General features: G+C 46.3%; 1 protein-coding gene across 4 annotated transcripts in view; it reads right to left on the bottom strand.

Moving 5' to 3' along the window:
- Positions 1-409: 409 nt before the first annotated feature.
- Positions 410-17,771, bottom strand: part of ATXN7L3 (ataxin 7 like 3) — a 30,579-nt gene continuing 13,217 nt past the window's right edge. For 3 of the 4 annotated variants that reach the window (XM_081886421.1, XM_081886422.1, XM_081886420.1), the window contains exons 3-13: positions 17,090-17,222; positions 15,963-16,134; positions 14,841-14,938; positions 14,036-14,058; positions 12,811-12,856; positions 11,467-11,498; positions 11,166-11,234; positions 9,743-9,786; positions 7,583-7,654; positions 5,467-5,600; positions 410-3,824 (exon numbers count right to left, since the gene is read on the bottom strand). In XM_081886421.1, the coding sequence (XP_081742547.1) occupies positions 3,673-3,824; positions 5,467-5,600; positions 7,583-7,654; positions 9,743-9,786; positions 11,166-11,234; positions 11,467-11,498; positions 12,811-12,856; positions 14,036-14,058; positions 14,841-14,938; positions 15,963-16,134; positions 17,090-17,222 (975 nt within the window). In that variant the 3' untranslated portion in view covers positions 410-3,672. The remainder of the gene's footprint in view (positions 3,825-5,466; positions 5,601-7,582; positions 7,655-9,742; positions 9,787-11,165; positions 11,235-11,466; positions 11,499-12,810; positions 12,857-14,035; positions 14,059-14,840; positions 14,939-15,962; positions 16,135-17,089; positions 17,223-17,771) is intronic. The other variant, XM_081886423.1, reaches the window with a different exon arrangement.

Raw genomic sequence — 17,771 nt, forward strand, 5'->3', positions numbered from 1 at the left:
ACTACTCTCAAGATGAGGATTGAGTAGGCATTGAAAGCAACAATTTGACAGAGCTAAGAACAGCCATGGACTGCAAAAAGATCAAACCTATCCATTCTGAAGGAAATGAACTGTGAGTGCTCAGTGGAAGGACAGATCCTGAAGCTGAGGCTCAAATACTTTGGCCACCTCATGAGAAGAGAAGACACTCTGGAAAAAAACTCTGTTGGGTAAGACTGAGGACACAAGCAGAAGGGCACGACAGAGGACGAGATGGTTGGACAGTGTTCTCGAAGCAACCAACATGAATCTGACGAAACTCCTGGAGGCAGTGGAAGACTGGTATGCCTGGTGTGCTCTGGTCCATGGGGTTACGAAGAATCAGACAAGACTAATTGACTAAACAACGAAGAACAGCCTGAGGCTCAAATACCAAGCAGAGTTGCAGTTTATTTACACAGGCATTCCGCAATCCATGGATGGGCAGAAAAAAAATACAGATTTGACAGGGTTGTTTTGTTTTTTTAAAAAAAATCTAGCTACCTACCTGTACAAGCTGAGATTACATACACAAAACAAGTTTTAAAAAATAATTCAGAGACCACAGTACAGTACTTACTCCAATGATTTCTGCACATGTTCAAAGATATCACATAGGTGCAGTTTGTACATCATCAACAAATTAAAAACCTCTCAACAGTCCACTCATGATAGAATACACGGGTTTGCTTTTTCTTCTTCAAGTGAAACAGGCCTACCTTAAAAAAATTAAAGGGTGCAAGTGCAGATACAGAGCCATATATAAAAAGACCTAGGTCTTCCCCCACCCTACCCCTCCCTCAATTAATGTTCAAAATTCCCCAGATGCTACACTTCCTAGGTTATCTGCAACATAATCCCAAAGGGTTCAGCTGCAACCATGGAGGCTGAGCAGGGGTCTTCCTTTTCCCTCAATCTGGCCACTTTTGCGCCGCTTCAGTTTTACGGGTACATAATTTTAATGGGGTAGCAACTGGTTGCCAGGCATAGAGAAGGTAACTGATCCTGGTTTGAATAAAAGTCTGCCTCTTCTTCTTCCTTACTATTTCTCTCTGGAAAGATATGATTCGGTTCAGCTAGTTAAGTCAGAAGCGGGTGCAAGGCTGATCATTGCCTGCATAGCACAGGCTGTCAAGTCATGTTTTCAAAAACATTTGCTAAAGCACAACATGAAGCATTGGTTTCTAATGATAGGGGAGTGCAGACTGCCATAGAAGGCGACCTTAAAAAAAAAAAAGGTTGGTTGTGGTGCAGGATCCATCCCTTCAAGACAAAAGAACTGTACAATTCAGCTGGTAGAGCTCCAAGTCATGTTATTTATCTTTAAATAACATGGATTTCTTGCTCCATGTGGGGCAAAAGCTTGCCTCGTCCTCTGAACAGTCCCTGCATACCTTGTACCTTTTGCCTAGGGAAGCAAAGTGAAGAGGAGCAAGGGGTGGGGAAAGAGAGAAAACTATAAAATGGTGTTAACTTGCTGAGTAGGCTACCTCTACTTCCAGACATGCTGAACATCATCAGTCACACACTCCCGTTCAGTGACTGCAGATTCAGCATCTATGCTGCAATGTAGGGAAACACGGCTGCCACAATTTGGGCCCTCAAAGGCAGGAAAAGGGTGAGAAACTAAGGACGAAGCAGGAAGACATAAGGCTCTTCGGAGCCCCTCCAAACAGCTGAACATCTGACAAGTTTTCTGTTTCGGGACTGTAGTAAGTGATTGCTCAGAGAAGCCTCTCCTTACAGAACTGAGCCCATGAATTTTAGCCGTGGCAAAGGCGGACTTTCATCTGCGACCCAACTGGCTTTTTTCAGCTGCTATGAGAATGGAGGAAAAGGTTTGAAAGGCTCAGTCCTGAAAAACCAGCATCAGCAGCAGACATCACTGTGCTGAAGCAGGCATGTGCGTAGCTGCAACAGAACAGATTTATGGGAGGAAAATCTTAGCCTCTCCACACACACACACCCAAACACACACATATTTGCATTCTCTGGAATAGAGGAAAGGGAAGAAGAATACACGAGAAATTCCCTTTAAGTATGTTCAGAAGCTGGGGGTGGCGGGGCTGGGCTTGCACAAAGCTTATTAAGTCTTGTCAAAATTCCGGAAAAGAGAAGCACAGAGACACAATGAAAACCAGCAACACTCCACCTTCCAGAATCAACTTTGCAATTTCAAGTTTCCATCTAGGACCACCATGATTTCTGGCGTTTTAAAAACTGCACCTGCTTACAGAAGGAATAGAATCCAGGCCAGGATTGAGGTGGAAGGGAGGTTTATATAGATGGGGAGAGAGCGGTGGAAGTACTCACTTAAGAGTATACATCCTCCCTCCCATCTCTTCTGCTGCCCCACCCAGGCACACTTAGATTGGCTCTAATACTCCAGCAAGGTTTTGTTTAGATTCATCGACCCACACAGGCCACAGTAGGGAAGGCAGCGCAGCGCTGCCCCTACTGTGCTTGACCTTCATTAACATCTTCTGGGGGATGTTAAACAGCAGAGCCATTTTTTTTAATTAAAAAAAGCAACAACCAACTATTCTAAATTTACAGCCAATTTTTAGGGCTGTACGGAGATTCATACCTGCATACGGAGTATGTATAAAGCATTGCAAATCTTATGGTATTGGCTCACCAGGGTTGGGCAAAACCTAGGTTTGTGCCCAGTATAGGAAGAGTTCAGAAGCAAACAGCTGCACCAGCTTCCTGACATGCATCGCCGGGAGAGACTGCCCACATCATCAAAGCCATTCATCATGTTGCTTCATACACAGTCTTGTAAATGCCATTTGGCAGGGAAGCAGACACCGTTTGGCAGTAGTGACAGCAGCAACACAAGACCAAACCTCTCTTTGGCCTCCATCCCAGTTTGCTCAGGTTGTGCAGACGTCTGAAGACTGCTCTCTGCAGCAAGAGCATTATTCCTGCCTGGGAGGGCAAGAGGGATACAGCAGCCACGGAGACAGCCATTTGAACAACGGAGCGCCGCCGCAGCAGCTCAGAGGCAGGTTCACGATCTGGTGCCCCCTTCGCACGACGGAAAGGAGGCTCCGTTTTGGAGCAGAGGCTCTCGAGAAGGGAGGGCAGGCACTGAAGCGCAACAGACATTCTCCATTTCCCCCCAGAGACCCTTTAATTCTCTCGCAAAGCAGGCCAAAAAGGCTGCAGGCCGACACACACCACCCCGCCCAGTCAGTCTCCAGGGTTGCGAAGCGATACAATGCCACCGTATATATAGTCATGATTGAACATCCACTAACATCACAATAAATAGACGTGTTGAAACGGGGACGGGGGTGGGGTGGGGTGGGGGAGGAAAGAGAATAGCGACTCCCTGGCTGACGGAGTCACTCATCTTCAAGGCCCCGCCTCAAAACGCCACCCCCCGCTTTTCCCCGGAAGAGGTGGGTGCCCACTGCACCAAAAGCAGTCCGGTCCTTTCGTTCTCACATCCAGTGGACACAAAGGGCTGTGCAATGTGTGCTGGAGGCTTGGGAGGAAAAGGGAGACATGCAGCCAACTCTCTTCACAGTTCATAAAAAGGTGTGCCTGAGAGGAGACAGTCCTGCTCCTTTCCCGCGAACTGGGTCGGACGGGGTTCCGGGGCATCTCCCCTCCTCCCTCTTTTCTTTATCCTCATCCCAGCATTATTCAATTGATGTCGTCATAAAGGCTGGGGGTGGGAGGTGCAAGCTGCTTCGGCTTCAGTTTCTTCTTGCTGGAGCTCATTCCTGGAGCACCTCCTACCAGGCTCATGTGCGGTTTCTTCTTTTTGGTTTTCCGGGACTCTGAGTTGTTTGTACCTGAGGTGGAGAAGAAGGCAGGTGCCCGTTAAGCCTCTGGCATGTTTCATAGACACTTTGTTGACAACAATTTGTACAGTGGTACCTCGGGTTACATACACTTTAGGTTACATACGCTTCAGGTTACAGACTCCGCTAACCCAGAAATAGTACCTTGGGTTAAGAACTTTGCTTCAGGATGAGAACAGAAATCACACAGCAGCAGCGGCGCAGCAGTGGGAGGTCCCATTAACTAAAGTGGTGCTTCAGGTTAAGGACTGTCTCAGGTTAAGAACGGACCTCCAGAACGAATTAAGTTCTTTACCCGAGGTACCACTGTATCTTTCTGATCAATCACTTTTGGACTGAATGCATCAGCCACTTCATTCATACCCATGACAGCCTGTTCACGCATGCAAAACAAAGACGAGGAAGCATGCGTGCGAGAATTGTTCCAATACCATTCAACACTTAAATGACTCTCAGCCAAACATATCAACTGCATAAATTTAGAACTATCGGGTCCAAGAAGCGACATGCGCATCGCTGCTCAGTGTTATCACCATGTGACAAGTTGGCATGTACCTCTGTCTTTCAGAGTTCTTAGTCACCTAAATGCTTCCTCCGTTCTACACCAAGATCCAGCTATTTTATGACTGCTTCTTTGTCTTCCTCTTACTGCTGCCATGCTGTGCCCAACACCTGGAACAGTGGGATTCTAGTCTTCTATACTCAGGGGATCCTTCCCACATTGATTTTATCTGCCAAGGAGTTTCTTGGCATGGCAGAGGATTCTGAAAGGAATTCTCCACTCTCAGGGGGTGCTAAGCAGTCTTCTGGGCCCAGTCACCAAACAAGACTGTACATTATCAAAGGACAAAGCTATCTTTCAAGGCATCCTGCCCACCATTGTTCGTCTCCATGCCATGGGACCCTCCAGGTTCCTGGAAGACTCCCTCCAATCCCTCAAGATTTCCAGCCAGTCTTTGTGGCCATAAAGCAGTGCTGGAGAACGCCCCCCCCCCAAAAAAAAATATATTGTTAGTCTCCAACTTCCTATAGTTCAGAATGGCCAGGAATCAATGGAGTCATAGTCCAGGAAACATATGGAGGTCCATATGATTTCTCACCCTAGTCTTACAGACTAGGAAGCACATAGCATATGCAATGCCTGGCCAAAAAAAATAAGAAAATAAATCTGGGTGTGGATGGGAATGGGTGACAGGTTAAGGCGGAATGCTGTGGGTATTGTTTCAGTATCCTTGCCCCTTCCCAATGACAAGCACAATATATTATGCAAAGTAATAAGTTCACACTATTATAGTGGTACCTCGGGTTATAAACACTTTAGGTTACAAACTCCACTAACCTGGAAGTAGCACCTCGGGTTAAGAACTTTGCCCCAGGATGAGAACAGAAATTGTGCAGCAGCGGCACAGGAGGCCCCATTTGCGAAAGCACGCCTCAGGTTAAGACTGGTTTCAGGTTAAGAATGGGCCTTTGGAACGAATTAAGTTCGTAACCCGAGGTACCACTGTGAAAGGTTCTTGGGGAAGATTGTTTTAGAAAAGGCACAAAGAACATGCCATCCCAGCACTAATGGCAGCCCAGTCCATCACCAACTTATGCCGTGCTCTAACTGGGCACCCCATCCGATTCTTACTTGCTTTCGATGAAGCAGAGTCAGAAGGCGAGATATCTGAAGATCCGTCCCACTGCAGTCTATTCATGAGGGCTTGACTTTCCGCCACGTCAAAACTGTCGTTCTCCACACTGCCTTCCGCCTCGGGAAGTGAGCTAGGAAAATAGGTAGATGTATGAGAAGGGGTGAAGGAGCAAGATGAACCACCCTCCAGCAGCTGCTGCTGCTACTTCTGCAGCTTCTCGGCTGAGGTTTTAAAGCCACGTCAAGAGTAAAAAGGAAACAAGGCAGCGTCACAAAGCAAAACACTCCACTCCTCCTCCTTGCCTTTGCATCCAATCTGACTGCTTTCTCCAGAGAAAGGATTCTGCAAAACCTTTGCAAAACATTCACTTTGCAGATGAGATAACTCCCAACATTAGCATTCCAGGCCCCCTAATTATTGGCTGCAGACAGAAGTAATGCATCATTATGGGTGTGACTTTAAGGAGATAGCTAGCCTAGATGGCTTTGCTTTTTTTTTTTAAAGGATTAGAATGAATTCATAGATAATTGATCTTATAGATGGCTTTTAACCCTTATAGCCAAATGGAACCTCCGTGTGTAAGAGCAGTAAAGGTAAAGGGACCCCTGACCATTAGGTCCAGTCGTGGCTGACTCTGGGGTTGCGGCGCTCATCTCGCTTTATTGGCCGAGGGAGCCGGCGTACAGCTTCCGGGTGATGTAGCCAGCATGACTAAGCCACTTCTGGCAAACCAGAGCAGCGCACGGAAACGGCGTTTACCTTCCCGCCGGAGCGGTACCTATTTATCTACTTGCACTTTGACGTGCTTTCGAACTGCTAGGTTGGCAGGAGCAGGGACCGAGCAACGGGAGCTCACCCCGTTGTGGGGATTCTGATCGGCAAGTCCTAGGCTCTGTGGTTTAACCCACAGTGCCACCCGCGTCCTTGTAAGAGCAGTATATTTTCTGAATACCAGGTACTATGGGAGTGAATTTTTTTGTCCCCAGGGTCACCTGACTGGTCACTCCTGGAAATAGACTAGACCAGGCATGGGGAAGCTGTGGACCTCCAGGTGTTGTTGGACCACCATTTTCACTGTCCCTCACCACAGTCCACGCTGACTGAGACTGATAGGAGGTGGGAATCTAGTGATATCTAGAGGACCCTAAAAGTTCCCAATCCTTGAACTAGACCAAAATGGCAAAATCTTCTGATTTACACTTCAAGATTCTTAACAAAGTTGTCATACCAAGATTAGGACTGACACGGGGCTGGTCCCCACCATGTCCAACTTTTACAGGTAAAATGGAGATTTTTAAATTTGCAATAATGATTGAGGACTGGAGGGTCCCTAGTTATTAACTGATACAGAGTAACAGGGATGTGATCCAATGTTGTGCAGTGCATTAAAACAAAATTGTCTAGACTGAGAAAGCAAGTTGTAAGATGTGTGGGCAGCATGGGGTAGAATCGCAGAGGTTTGAGTGGGTAGAGGCTGAGGATGACTTGCTGATGGTAAGGCTTCAGGCCAACTTCTTGGCTTTCCACTCATGTGCAAACAGAAGGGAACTTATGCCAAAAAGGAAGAGAGAGAAAGAGAGGGCATGCATCGTTCAGGTGAGTAATGTATGCAGAATCTGGGTGCTTTCAATGCATGCTGCGTATTGAAGCACAGTAGCCAATGAAGGAGGAGCCATGTTTGTGAGAGCTGCTGCTGGATCAGGTAGCTTCCATCCAGGCAGCAAATCCCAGGCAAGACAAAATGAACTCTGCGGTTTCAATGGAACACAAAACACTGCACTGAGTGTGGGTTTACTAAGAAAGGGGACAAAAAACGCCTGCAAGCTTCGCAGGTGCAAAAATATGACCGAAAGAGAGTGTGGGCAGGGTGGCCAGGTAAGGTTTCTCCCAGTCCTGCCGCCTCTCCTTGACCACCTATGCATAATTATGCTAATCAGCTACAGAAAGATGCTCAATTTTATGCCCGTTTAAGAATTCAGCTTTTAAAAAAAAAAGCAAGCACAGTCCTTCTCCAGAGTCCTTCCAGTTGAACTTAAGTGTTAATCACTTGACACTTTTTTTGGGGGGGGTTCCTACACCACACCTGCCCTGCCTCCATCCCATCACACTTACGCAGAGGGTCCCAGGAGGTAGACTCTGACTGACCTCCGCTGTTCATCCGTGTGTTGGGGGCAGCGCAAAGACCTGCAGGAAAAACAGGAAAAGTCAGGGATGAGGCACAAACTGAGAAACACAGGTTTTCCTGTTCCTAAATGGATTGCTATTCATTCCAGAAATGGATAAAGCACAGTGACTGCCTTGGAATCTTTTCCTTGTGTTCCTGTGGTATTTCACTTCCAAAACTGTTTCTGTGGGTCTTTGGACTGCAGTAAAAAATGTTTGCGCTATTCTGGAAAAGGAGTAACTAAGCCAGTCATATGAAGGGCTCATTTGGGTGCTGAAACATACAACCAGGAGCGTCCTTTAAAAAACGATAGGCCCCTTGGTCCAGTAATAAACCCAGAACTGTGTATTTTGCACAAGAGTTCAAATTTGGGAAGTGGGCATTGATTTCAGTGACTTTCTGGACCTCAGATGTCTTTCATTAAAAGCAAGTTGGTAGCTCTCATGGCTGCAAAACAAGAGGCTTGCAAGTGTGGGGCAATCTCAGCTGAAGCCTCAGAAGCCAGAGTGAGGATGTTGACCAGGATTTCTATTCATAAAGACATGGGGCTTCCTCGACCTCTCCACAGCTGTGTGACGGAAGTGGGGAAATCTGTGGCCTCCCAGATGTTTTTTCTTCTATAAACCCTGACCATTAGTCATGTTGATTGGGCTGATGGGAACTGGAGTCCAACGCCTGGAGGATAATAGGTTTCCCACCAGTGTTATGCAAAAATAAAAAATAAATAAAAAGCTGGTGGACAACTCCCAGTCTCTTCACCAGGGTTAAGATATCAGAAGCAGCACACAAGCACCAGGCTTAAATGGATACCAATGAGCCCAAATAACCATCAACTGGGACCATAAACAGCAGACCAGCAAGCGCTATGGTGGGCACTTGGCAACTGAACACATGGCACCCATTGCCATCTGGGGAAGAAGTTATCCATCACTCCGACAGGCAGTCAAGCCCAATGCCAACATCCTTCCACAGCCAGTCATAATTCTCGGGAAACTGGGTGGTGGTGGTAACACTGGGCTTAATTTGCTGGTTACAGAAATCACACAGCAAGTTTTTCAGCAGTTCCTGCACAGCTCCCAGTGATTTGAATGTCCTATGACAACTAAGGCAGGTTTTTAAGCAACTGTTTGCTGGTGACTTAAACTAATAATAATAATAATAATAATAATAATAATAATAATAATAATAATAATGCCCCACCCATCTAGCTGGGTTTCCACTGTGGGCGGCTCCCAACAGAATATTATTATTAATAATAAAGCGCTAAAACATCAAACATTAAAACTTCCCTAAACAGGGCTACCTTCAGATGTCTTCTAAAAGTGAGATAATTGTTTATTTCCTTGACATCTGATGAGAGGGCATTCCATAGGGTGGGTGCCACTACCGAGAAGGCCCTCTGCCTGCTTCCCTGTAACCTCACTTCTCGTTGTGAGGGAACCACCAGAAGGCCCTCAGAGCTGGAACTCAGTGTCCAGGTTGAACGATGTGGGTGGTGACGCTCCTTTGGGTATACTGGACCGAGGCCGTTTAGGGTTTTAAAGGTCGGTACCAACACTTTGAATTGTGCTCAAAAATGTACTGGGAGCCAATGTAGGTCTTTCAGGACCGGTGTTATATGGTCTCAGCGGCCACTCCCAGTCTTTCCCAAGCAAGCAGGCAAAGAAACTTCTGCAAACTCATTAAGAGCTAGTTCCCTTTTAAGCTACTGATAAATGACCAGTAAAAGAAGGCGCGTTGTGACAGGCAAACCAGCAACAGGGAGTTGCAAGGGTAGATTGAAGAGTCGGGAAGATTTCCACTTCCACCTTCAGCCTGTGCAGGCAGTTTGCGAGCTAATCCAACGGGAAATACACTTCCCCCCCCAACCCAGCTTTCAGGATGTTTTGACCCCGAGCGTAAATTCTGAGTCCACAGCAGCGAACGGATCATGGTGTGGGTGTTCTTTCAGATCCATCGCAGTTAGCCTGGACTTCCACCCAGCCACCCCAAGCAGGCAGTCTTGTGAATACCTCCCACTCTCCTTGTGACCTGGGAACGGTTGCACCGGCAGAGGAACGGAAAGAGGTTATGGGGCTCAAGAAAGTAGAAGGAAGGGCTGCTCTCACCGTGTACACATCTTCTTGGTGTGCTCAGATATCACCCCACATTGCTACGGAGAAGGAAATATATGGCGTCAACAAATTAAAAGCGTGCAGGAGCGAACAAATCAAAGTCCACCGAGTATGACAGAAGTGGGCTGGCCCCTTTCAGCCAAGCATGACACCACTAATGCTCTAACTGTGTGGTGTAATAGAACTGGGGAATAAGGAATTTATTAGCTGTTCCCTGCAAACCAAACGTGCCCACCTGTTTCATCTCTGCTTAGGTTGTCACTCTGGCCTTTCCTAATCAAGGTGGCACTCAAAACAGTGTCTCACACAAATGTATTGGGGGGCGGGAAGGGAGCTCTGATGGAAGGCAATTCTTACTTTTACACATTCTGAAAAGTATATGGGGGGAGGGGGGTTGTAAGAATAATTTTTGCCACCAGAAATTGAGGAGCAACACTCTAAATGCAGGTAGAGTTCTCAGAAATGCCATGAGGACTGCCGGGATAAAGACAAAAGTTACAGTGGCTCCAAGAGGGGCTTAAGAAGGAGGATGAAAAGTTATCAGGAATGTGGAGGCAGGTGAGCCAATATGGCCTACCTGGGAGCAAGGGAACTCTCATGAGGTGGTATGGGAGGCTCAAGGAAGCTATGAACAACCCTACTTGGGAGGTGGAGAAGACAGATGTGGAGGAACGTCCCCACTCAGAGTAGGGGAAAGGTAAGAGAGTAAAGCCATGATCCCTGGCAAGCTCGATAGCACTCCATGGGGTAAAAACAAGGAAACCTGAGAGGCCTCACACCAAGGCCTAGGCAGCAGCTCACAGAGTGCATCAATATATGTTCCTGCGCACACAGCTTTCTTTCACACCTCCGTCAGCCACTGTCATCTCCACGTTGCTAGTCAAGGCCTTTGCAGCAACCTTCGCAGACTTTTAAGAGTTGGAAGGGACCCTGAGGATCATCTAGTCCAACCCCCTGCAATGCAGGAATATGCACTGTCCCATACGGGGACTGAACCTGCAACCTGCTTATCAGCCCCGTGCTCTAAACCTACTGAGCTATCCAGGCTGACCTTGTGCTTCAAAACCTAACCCTACAGAGCCTTGCCTGTGCCGCCTCCTCTGCTGTTCCCTGTTCCACACACCCCAACAAACAAGTCAGCTGGGGCTAAATAAATATTAAAGGTAGTATTTCGTTGCAAATAGCTAATCTATCTGCTGAACACACCGTGGTACTTGGCTAAGAGATGTCACGGGCCCTCCAGCTATCATTGACTTGGATGCTGTGATTTCACAGAAGAGGTTCTGGTAGGAAGCCATAGTAAACAAGTCATTTTATTGCAGTCAACGGCCAATAGCAATGAAGTCATAGTTAAGAGGCAACCCTTGCAGCTGATGGTGCACGAGAGCAAGAGGCAGAAGGAAACTCTGGTACTCACCGTAGTGAGCAAAGTACGAAGCTCCTCAGGGCCCAGCGTTTCATAGTTGATTCCAGCAGAGTTGTTATACTATTGGAACAGAATACACACAGAGCAAGGCACTTTAGAGGTTACACAAATAAGAGTGATTGCTTTTGGGGCCCAATTCTCCAAGGGCATTCTCTATTCACAGTGGCTCCCATACTGCGGCCCTTGAAAGTCCAACCCAGTGGACAGCTACGCAGAACAGCTCTATGGTCTCCTGAAGTCCTCTGAAGCAGGACACGAGAAGTTGAGAGCTACAGGGACAAGCTAAACTCACCTTAAATGGGTCCGAGTTACCACTCAGTTCCCCTAGGGAAGGGGGAAAAGAAAAAGAAAAAAATAGGACACATATTAATAGTGATGTCTGGCCTCCACCTTAGGAAATGCACAAAACAAGCATGCTACAGAACTTGGGAGGCAAACCCATGAATTTCATTTGTATATTTCAGGCATGTCCAACTCCCAAGAGACTACAATCTACTCCCACTATAAAAAAACCCATTGGATTGGGCATGCCTAGTATATTTTATCTTTGTATAGTAACACACACACACAAACACAACGTAATATGCATCCGGCACAGTTGAAAAGCTCACTTTGCTTCAAGGGTGCAGAAACTATCAACCGCCAGGTGTTGCTGGTCTACAATTCTCAACATAACTGACCATTGGCCATGCGAGCTGTGGGTGGTGGGTATCAGAGTACAGTGACATCTGGAAGGCCATAAAGCTCCCCACTCCCCATTTTTACTCTCCCAGCAGCACTGAGGGCTTATTAGGAAGGAACGCATGGGCAAGTGATGAGTAGAGGCATAGGCTGATTGTCATAGGATCATAGAGTTGGAAGGGACCGCAAGGGTCACCCAGTCCAACTCCCTGCAACACAGCAATATTTCACTCAATGTAAGGCTCGAACTCATGACCCTAAGATTAGGAGTCTCATGTTCTACCAACTAAGCTATCATGCAGCTCCGAGCAGGTTCCCCATTCTGCACTGTGGTCTCAGAGCTGTCCTGCATAATGCCAGTTCCCAAGTATTTTTGCAACACCCTCTTTCCATTGGCTCCATCTGCATCTGGTCTAAAGAACTGCTACACACACAATCACCATCCCAGATAGCCACATATGTGGTGTATTAGGCCCCGTTTGAAACTTCCAAATTTTGTGTGTGTGTGTGTGTGTGGTTTTTAAAAAACCTTCTCTCCCTACCTGTCAGAACAATTTAAAGGCCATCCATACGCCGCCTTTCCCTGTCAACCCCAACCTACAGTGGTACCTCGCAAGACGAATGCCTCGTAAGATGAAAAACTTGCAAGACGAAAGAGTTTTTCGTTTTTTCAGTTGCTTCGCAAGACGAATTTCCCTATGGGCTTGCTTCGCAAGATGAAAACGTCTTGCGAGTTTGTTTCCTTTTTCTTAAAACCGTTAATACCCAGGGAATCCGTGCTTCGCAAGATGAAAAAACTCGCAGAATGAATTAATTTCGTCTTGCGAGGTACCACTGTACTCGGATGCCAGATTTTAATTAACACAGAGAAGTATGCTTAAGGAGCCCAGGAAATGCTTCTATAGTGTGTAAGGAGGGAATGAGCGAAGAGAACCAACACACATAATGCACTCACCATTTTTATGTTTTAGGGACTTGGATCGTCGGGGCGAGTTGGGATTCTGAAACAAAAGGGGAAGAGCAGCAAAGGGTCATTTAAAAAAAAAAAAAAACCTTACTGCTAACCTTGAAAAGTGACATCAGAGGGGACTATGGAACTTTGCTTCAATATACGATTACAGCTCCGAGACTTTTATATGAAGATGGAAGGACCCATTACTACCAGCAACGAAAGAATGACTGTTAAAACTAACAGACTTAGTGGAGATGGTGAAACGGACATGTTTAATCAGGGAAAAGTCGTTGCTAACATTTGTTAAAAGATTGGAAAACTCCAGTAGGCTTTTGGAGTGAAAAAGAACAAGAAATGATAACATTTGGATTTGAGGATTGAAGATAATATTTGTGTATGGAAAGTGGCTTTGCTGGGTATTATATTGGAGTGGGTGAAGTGAATGTTGTTTATATATAGCCGAGAGAGATGAAGAATCAGAAGTCCCTTACCTTCTGAATTTTATTTCTTTCTTTCTCTCTCTCTCTCTCTCTCTCTCTCTCTCTTTCTCTCTCTCTCTCTCTCTCTACCTCTTTTCTATTTCTATATTCCTTTCACTCTCCCCCCCCCTTCTCTTTATGTTTTTACTACATTTAAAGTCTTAGTTTGGGCAAAAAAGGGGGGAAATATGTTTGATATTAAATTATGTATTTTCTCTCTAAAATTTATTTTTTTAAAAAAGGAAAGGAAAAGTGACAACAGAGGAAGGCAGTGGTCAAATGGCCAAAGTTACCGAGCCCCAAAAGTCGAGCACTCCTTGCCGGCCCCAACAGGGCAGGTGCGCTGTCTAGCAGTAAAAAATTAAAAAGAAGCATCCAGGTACACAGAAGTATATTTACAGGATCTTTATGCAATAGAGTTGGGGACCAGAATCACTCAACAATATGCAGGAGGGGGTCCTCCTGAGAAGCTGCCAATCAGAACAATTGTGATTAAAATCTACCACCAGGCCATTCCAAACGACGCAGCACTCTCCATCAAAAGCCTCCCCCAACCCTCCCATGATTCGGCAAGCAACATTCGGCATATAGGTTAAGATCGAGAAAGTTGAGGGAAACCAGCAGGTCTGCTCACATGCACAAGGGATGTGTGTCTTTAAGTTTTCTCCTGTACTGACCGCTCTTTGAAAAAAAAGTTAGAAAAGGTACACCTCATTTAACTGCGCCAGTATGCATAAGGATGGTCTTACCTTATCTGATTTTCTCTTTTTTGCTAGGAAGGAAAAGAGACGAGACTATTTTAACAAAACACCCCAAGGACAAAGCAGAGTCTCTGTTAGCTCAAGGGCCAGTTCTGACAAATGCTTTCTGCAAAACCTTCCAGCGTTTCCCAAACTTGGGTCTCCATCAGTTTCTGGAATACAATTCCCGTCATTCCTGACACTGGTCCTGCTAGCTAGAGATGATGTGAGTTGTAGTCCAAAAACAGCTGGAGACCTCAAGTTTGGGAAACACTGTAGACAAAATGCTGCACAATGATATTCTAAGTCAAATGATGATATTCATCAACATGATAAAGCCTTGGCCTACCAATCTGAAAAAAAGAACGAAGCCAGTTCTGCCTAGTGTTTTCTGGCTATTTCCCCTGTCCTGTGCTTTCTTTATAAAGCCAAACATCTGATGCAAATGGACAACTTTTGAACTGGGCTACATGCTCCCATATGGGGAACCTGTGGCCATCCAGATGTTGCTAGACTTCAACCCCCATCAGCCCTAACATGGTCCATTGTCAGGGATGGCAGGAGTTGTGGTTCAGCAACATCTGCATCTGTTAGACCGGTCCCTCCTCTATTGCCTTAGCTCCCCACCTAAAGGAATTTATTTTGTTCCATCTGTAAATCATTCTTGTTTTCATCTAGTTACAGTTTGGTTTATCTGTATTATTTGAACACCCTTTCCTTTCAGGTTTTACTGTTGCAAGCCAGAAAACAGTACAGAATATGCTATTTCTAAACAGAATAAATAATACGCCGCCAAACCCCTTCCTTGTCTTACCTTTCTTCTCGGATCCATATGACCAGTCATTATCATTTATATCGTCGTTGTCTTCTTGGTCACTCTCGGATTTGTTCATGTTGTTACTGCTTGCTATCCTATAGCAAAAGGAACAGGAAGAGAAAAAAAGAAAGTGAGCTAGACAGCTTTGCGGTGGGAGGAGGAAAAGTCTGAGCAGCAGTTTCGAATGGCAAAGATGACACTTAATGGTGATTAACTTCCCCTGAAAGTTACACGGCCACGTCTGAAGGCCGACTCGTAACTAACAGGGATGCCTGTGTTCCCACCACTGTCTTCCTCTGCAAAGCGCAGGCACAAGGCTGTGCTCCATGACACATTCCCAGTTCCCACAAGGAGGTGAAGCCCCCGTGCAAGACTGGCAAATATCTACATGAACTGAGCACGTGGCCCTAGAAGCTGCTCCCACACCCATGCCAACAAGGCAAGGGGGTTCTTGCCAAAAAAAGAAATTTTAAAAAGGGGTCCCTGTTGAAAGAAAATTTGAAAACCCTGCTATTAGGATACAGTGCAATGGAGCAAGGAGAATCAAAGCCACACTTTCTTCTGATTTGTCACCAGCAGCAGGTTCTTAAATATGCCATTGCAATTATAACACTTTTTGAGTGTTTATAGCAATTCACACAAAACCCCTCAGTACTCCCTTTCAATATCCCTCTGAATTCCGTGTAATGATCCGCATATGGAAGACCGGGGATAGGAAGAAGAAGAAAAGAAGGGTCAGGATAGAGAACAGCAGCTTTACCAAGGCCATTTGGACTTGGGAAGGTCAGGGGCAGAGGCAAGATTTGAACCCTCTCTTAGCCACAACTCCAGACCAGACCAGACCAGGCAATTGCTAGTGTTGATCTGGGCTGTATTTTCCAGCCATAAGCTTCTTAGCGGTGCAGAATTTAAGTTCAGCACGGCAAAGACATCAAAACATTGTTTTAAGCACAGGATATGCACAACCTGGTATGAACCGGAAGCCAAAAGTTCACCCGTTTTTGGCATTTGTTCCTTCTTCCAGAAATCCTACCCTCGGCCTTCTCACAAACCTCGCCACCCGAAACACCATTTTGAGAGGTTTGGTTTTCCGGCAAGGCTTCGATTCTTAGACCTCACCTCCTATTGGCAATGCGGCTGCTGTTCCGGCCCATGCCAAGGCACTTCTCCAAGTGTGGGGCGAAGCGGGAGGCGGCAATGCTTCGGCTGCAGTTTGGGCAAACACATTCCTTGTTCTTCCACTGGTTGTAGACTTGGCCAAAGATATCCAGTCCCGGCTGATCTACAATTTCTGGGAGTAGGGAAGAAATGGGAGATGGTTTCTCAAGCGGGAGGGTGGGGTGGGACTGGCTGAATCCAAAGGAGTGGGGCGAGGCACCAGCTGGGGAACCCCACTAATTCACCAAACCACTTTGATCCCCTCTTCTTAAATCCTGCAGTCTCGAGCAAAAGATTTTCCAGGCGACTTTAAGCTCATCCTGTCACCAAGCTCCCTTCATGCAAGTTCCTTGCAGCACGGAACATATTACCTCTGGAGCAATTCATTCTGCAGGCACCATTCTGCAGTTCCCCTGCTCTTTGTATGTGCCACGCTGTGGTCTGGATTTAACCACCCTCCCTTTCCCCAAGAATAAAATTCTGAAGCCCACCATTATGAGTGGCTTCTTAAATCACTCACTTTAGAAGGCAGGGGGCAGAGGAGAGAGAGGAAAAAAAGTAGCTTTAAAAAAAGGAAAATGAACCTTTGGCAGCTGTGCTGGTGTTAAATATATGCTTGAGCACAAATTTAATCAAGGAATTGGATTAGAGTCAGGGGTCAGCAAACCTTTTCAGCAGGGGGCCGGTCCACTGTCCCTCAGACCTTGTGGGGGGCCGGACTATATTTTTTTGGGGGGGAATGAATGAATTCCTATGCCCCACAAATAACCCAGAGATGCATTTTAAATAAAAGCACACATTCTACCCATGTAAAAACACCAGGCAGGCCCCACAAATAGCCCAGAGATGCATTTTAAATAAAAGGACACATGCTACTCATGTAAAAACACGCTGATTCCCGGACCGTCTGCAGGCTGGATTTAGAAGGTGATTGGGCTGGATCCGGTCCCCAGGCCTTAGTTTGCCTACCCATGGATTAGACTCAAGGCATTAAAACAAAGAGGCACCCTTTAAAAATCTATGCTGGATTTCTGGTAAGGGGCAATGGGGTGGGGGTGGGGGAATGATTGGTTGCAACACATACTTACCAAAGTCCTTCATACTCTCAGGATCTGTGTCATCCAAAAAGAAATAGCCACATTTGACAGCCCGGTGGACCTCAAAGCACAAGCCCAGGCAGGCATCCTCAATCAAGTCTGTATAGATATCATGAGCCACAGCCTAGGAAGCAAGAAAACCAAGACCAAGACTAGTGAGAGCCGTAGAGAACAAGAGCAAGGTTGAACGGGGAGCAGCACCCATTGCCCATGGTTTAAGCCTCAGAATCTGATTCCAGGCCAGAGTTCAGCACCCAGAACACACTCTGGAATTGTAGAGTTGGAAGGGGCCACAAGGGTCATCTAGCCCAACCCCCTGAAATGCAGGAATCTTTCACCCTGTGTGGGGCTCAAACCCACGACTCTGGGATTAAGAGTTTCAGGCTCTACTGACCAAGCTATCCAGCCAAATCAATGTACATTGCTGCATCCTGCTAAGAGGATTTCCATTAGCCATGTCCCCCTTCACTCCCCAACTCTGTTCTCAAAAATATAAGCAGTATCTACAATCCAAACACTGCCTGGAAGACTTCAATCGTTCTTCATGGCTTCATGGTTTTTTAAAGTGGAGGGGAAGGTGTTGGACAGGAAATGCGAGTGGCTTGCACTTTCACACCCCAGGACACACAAGTCATTTGAACCAGTCGTAAAAGGTCACCCAGAATTGCCTACA

Source organism: Podarcis melisellensis (assembly GCF_964234715.1).
Source record: "Podarcis melisellensis genome assembly, chromosome: 13".
NCBI lineage: Eukaryota > Metazoa > Chordata > Lepidosauria > Squamata > Lacertidae > Podarcis > Podarcis melisellensis.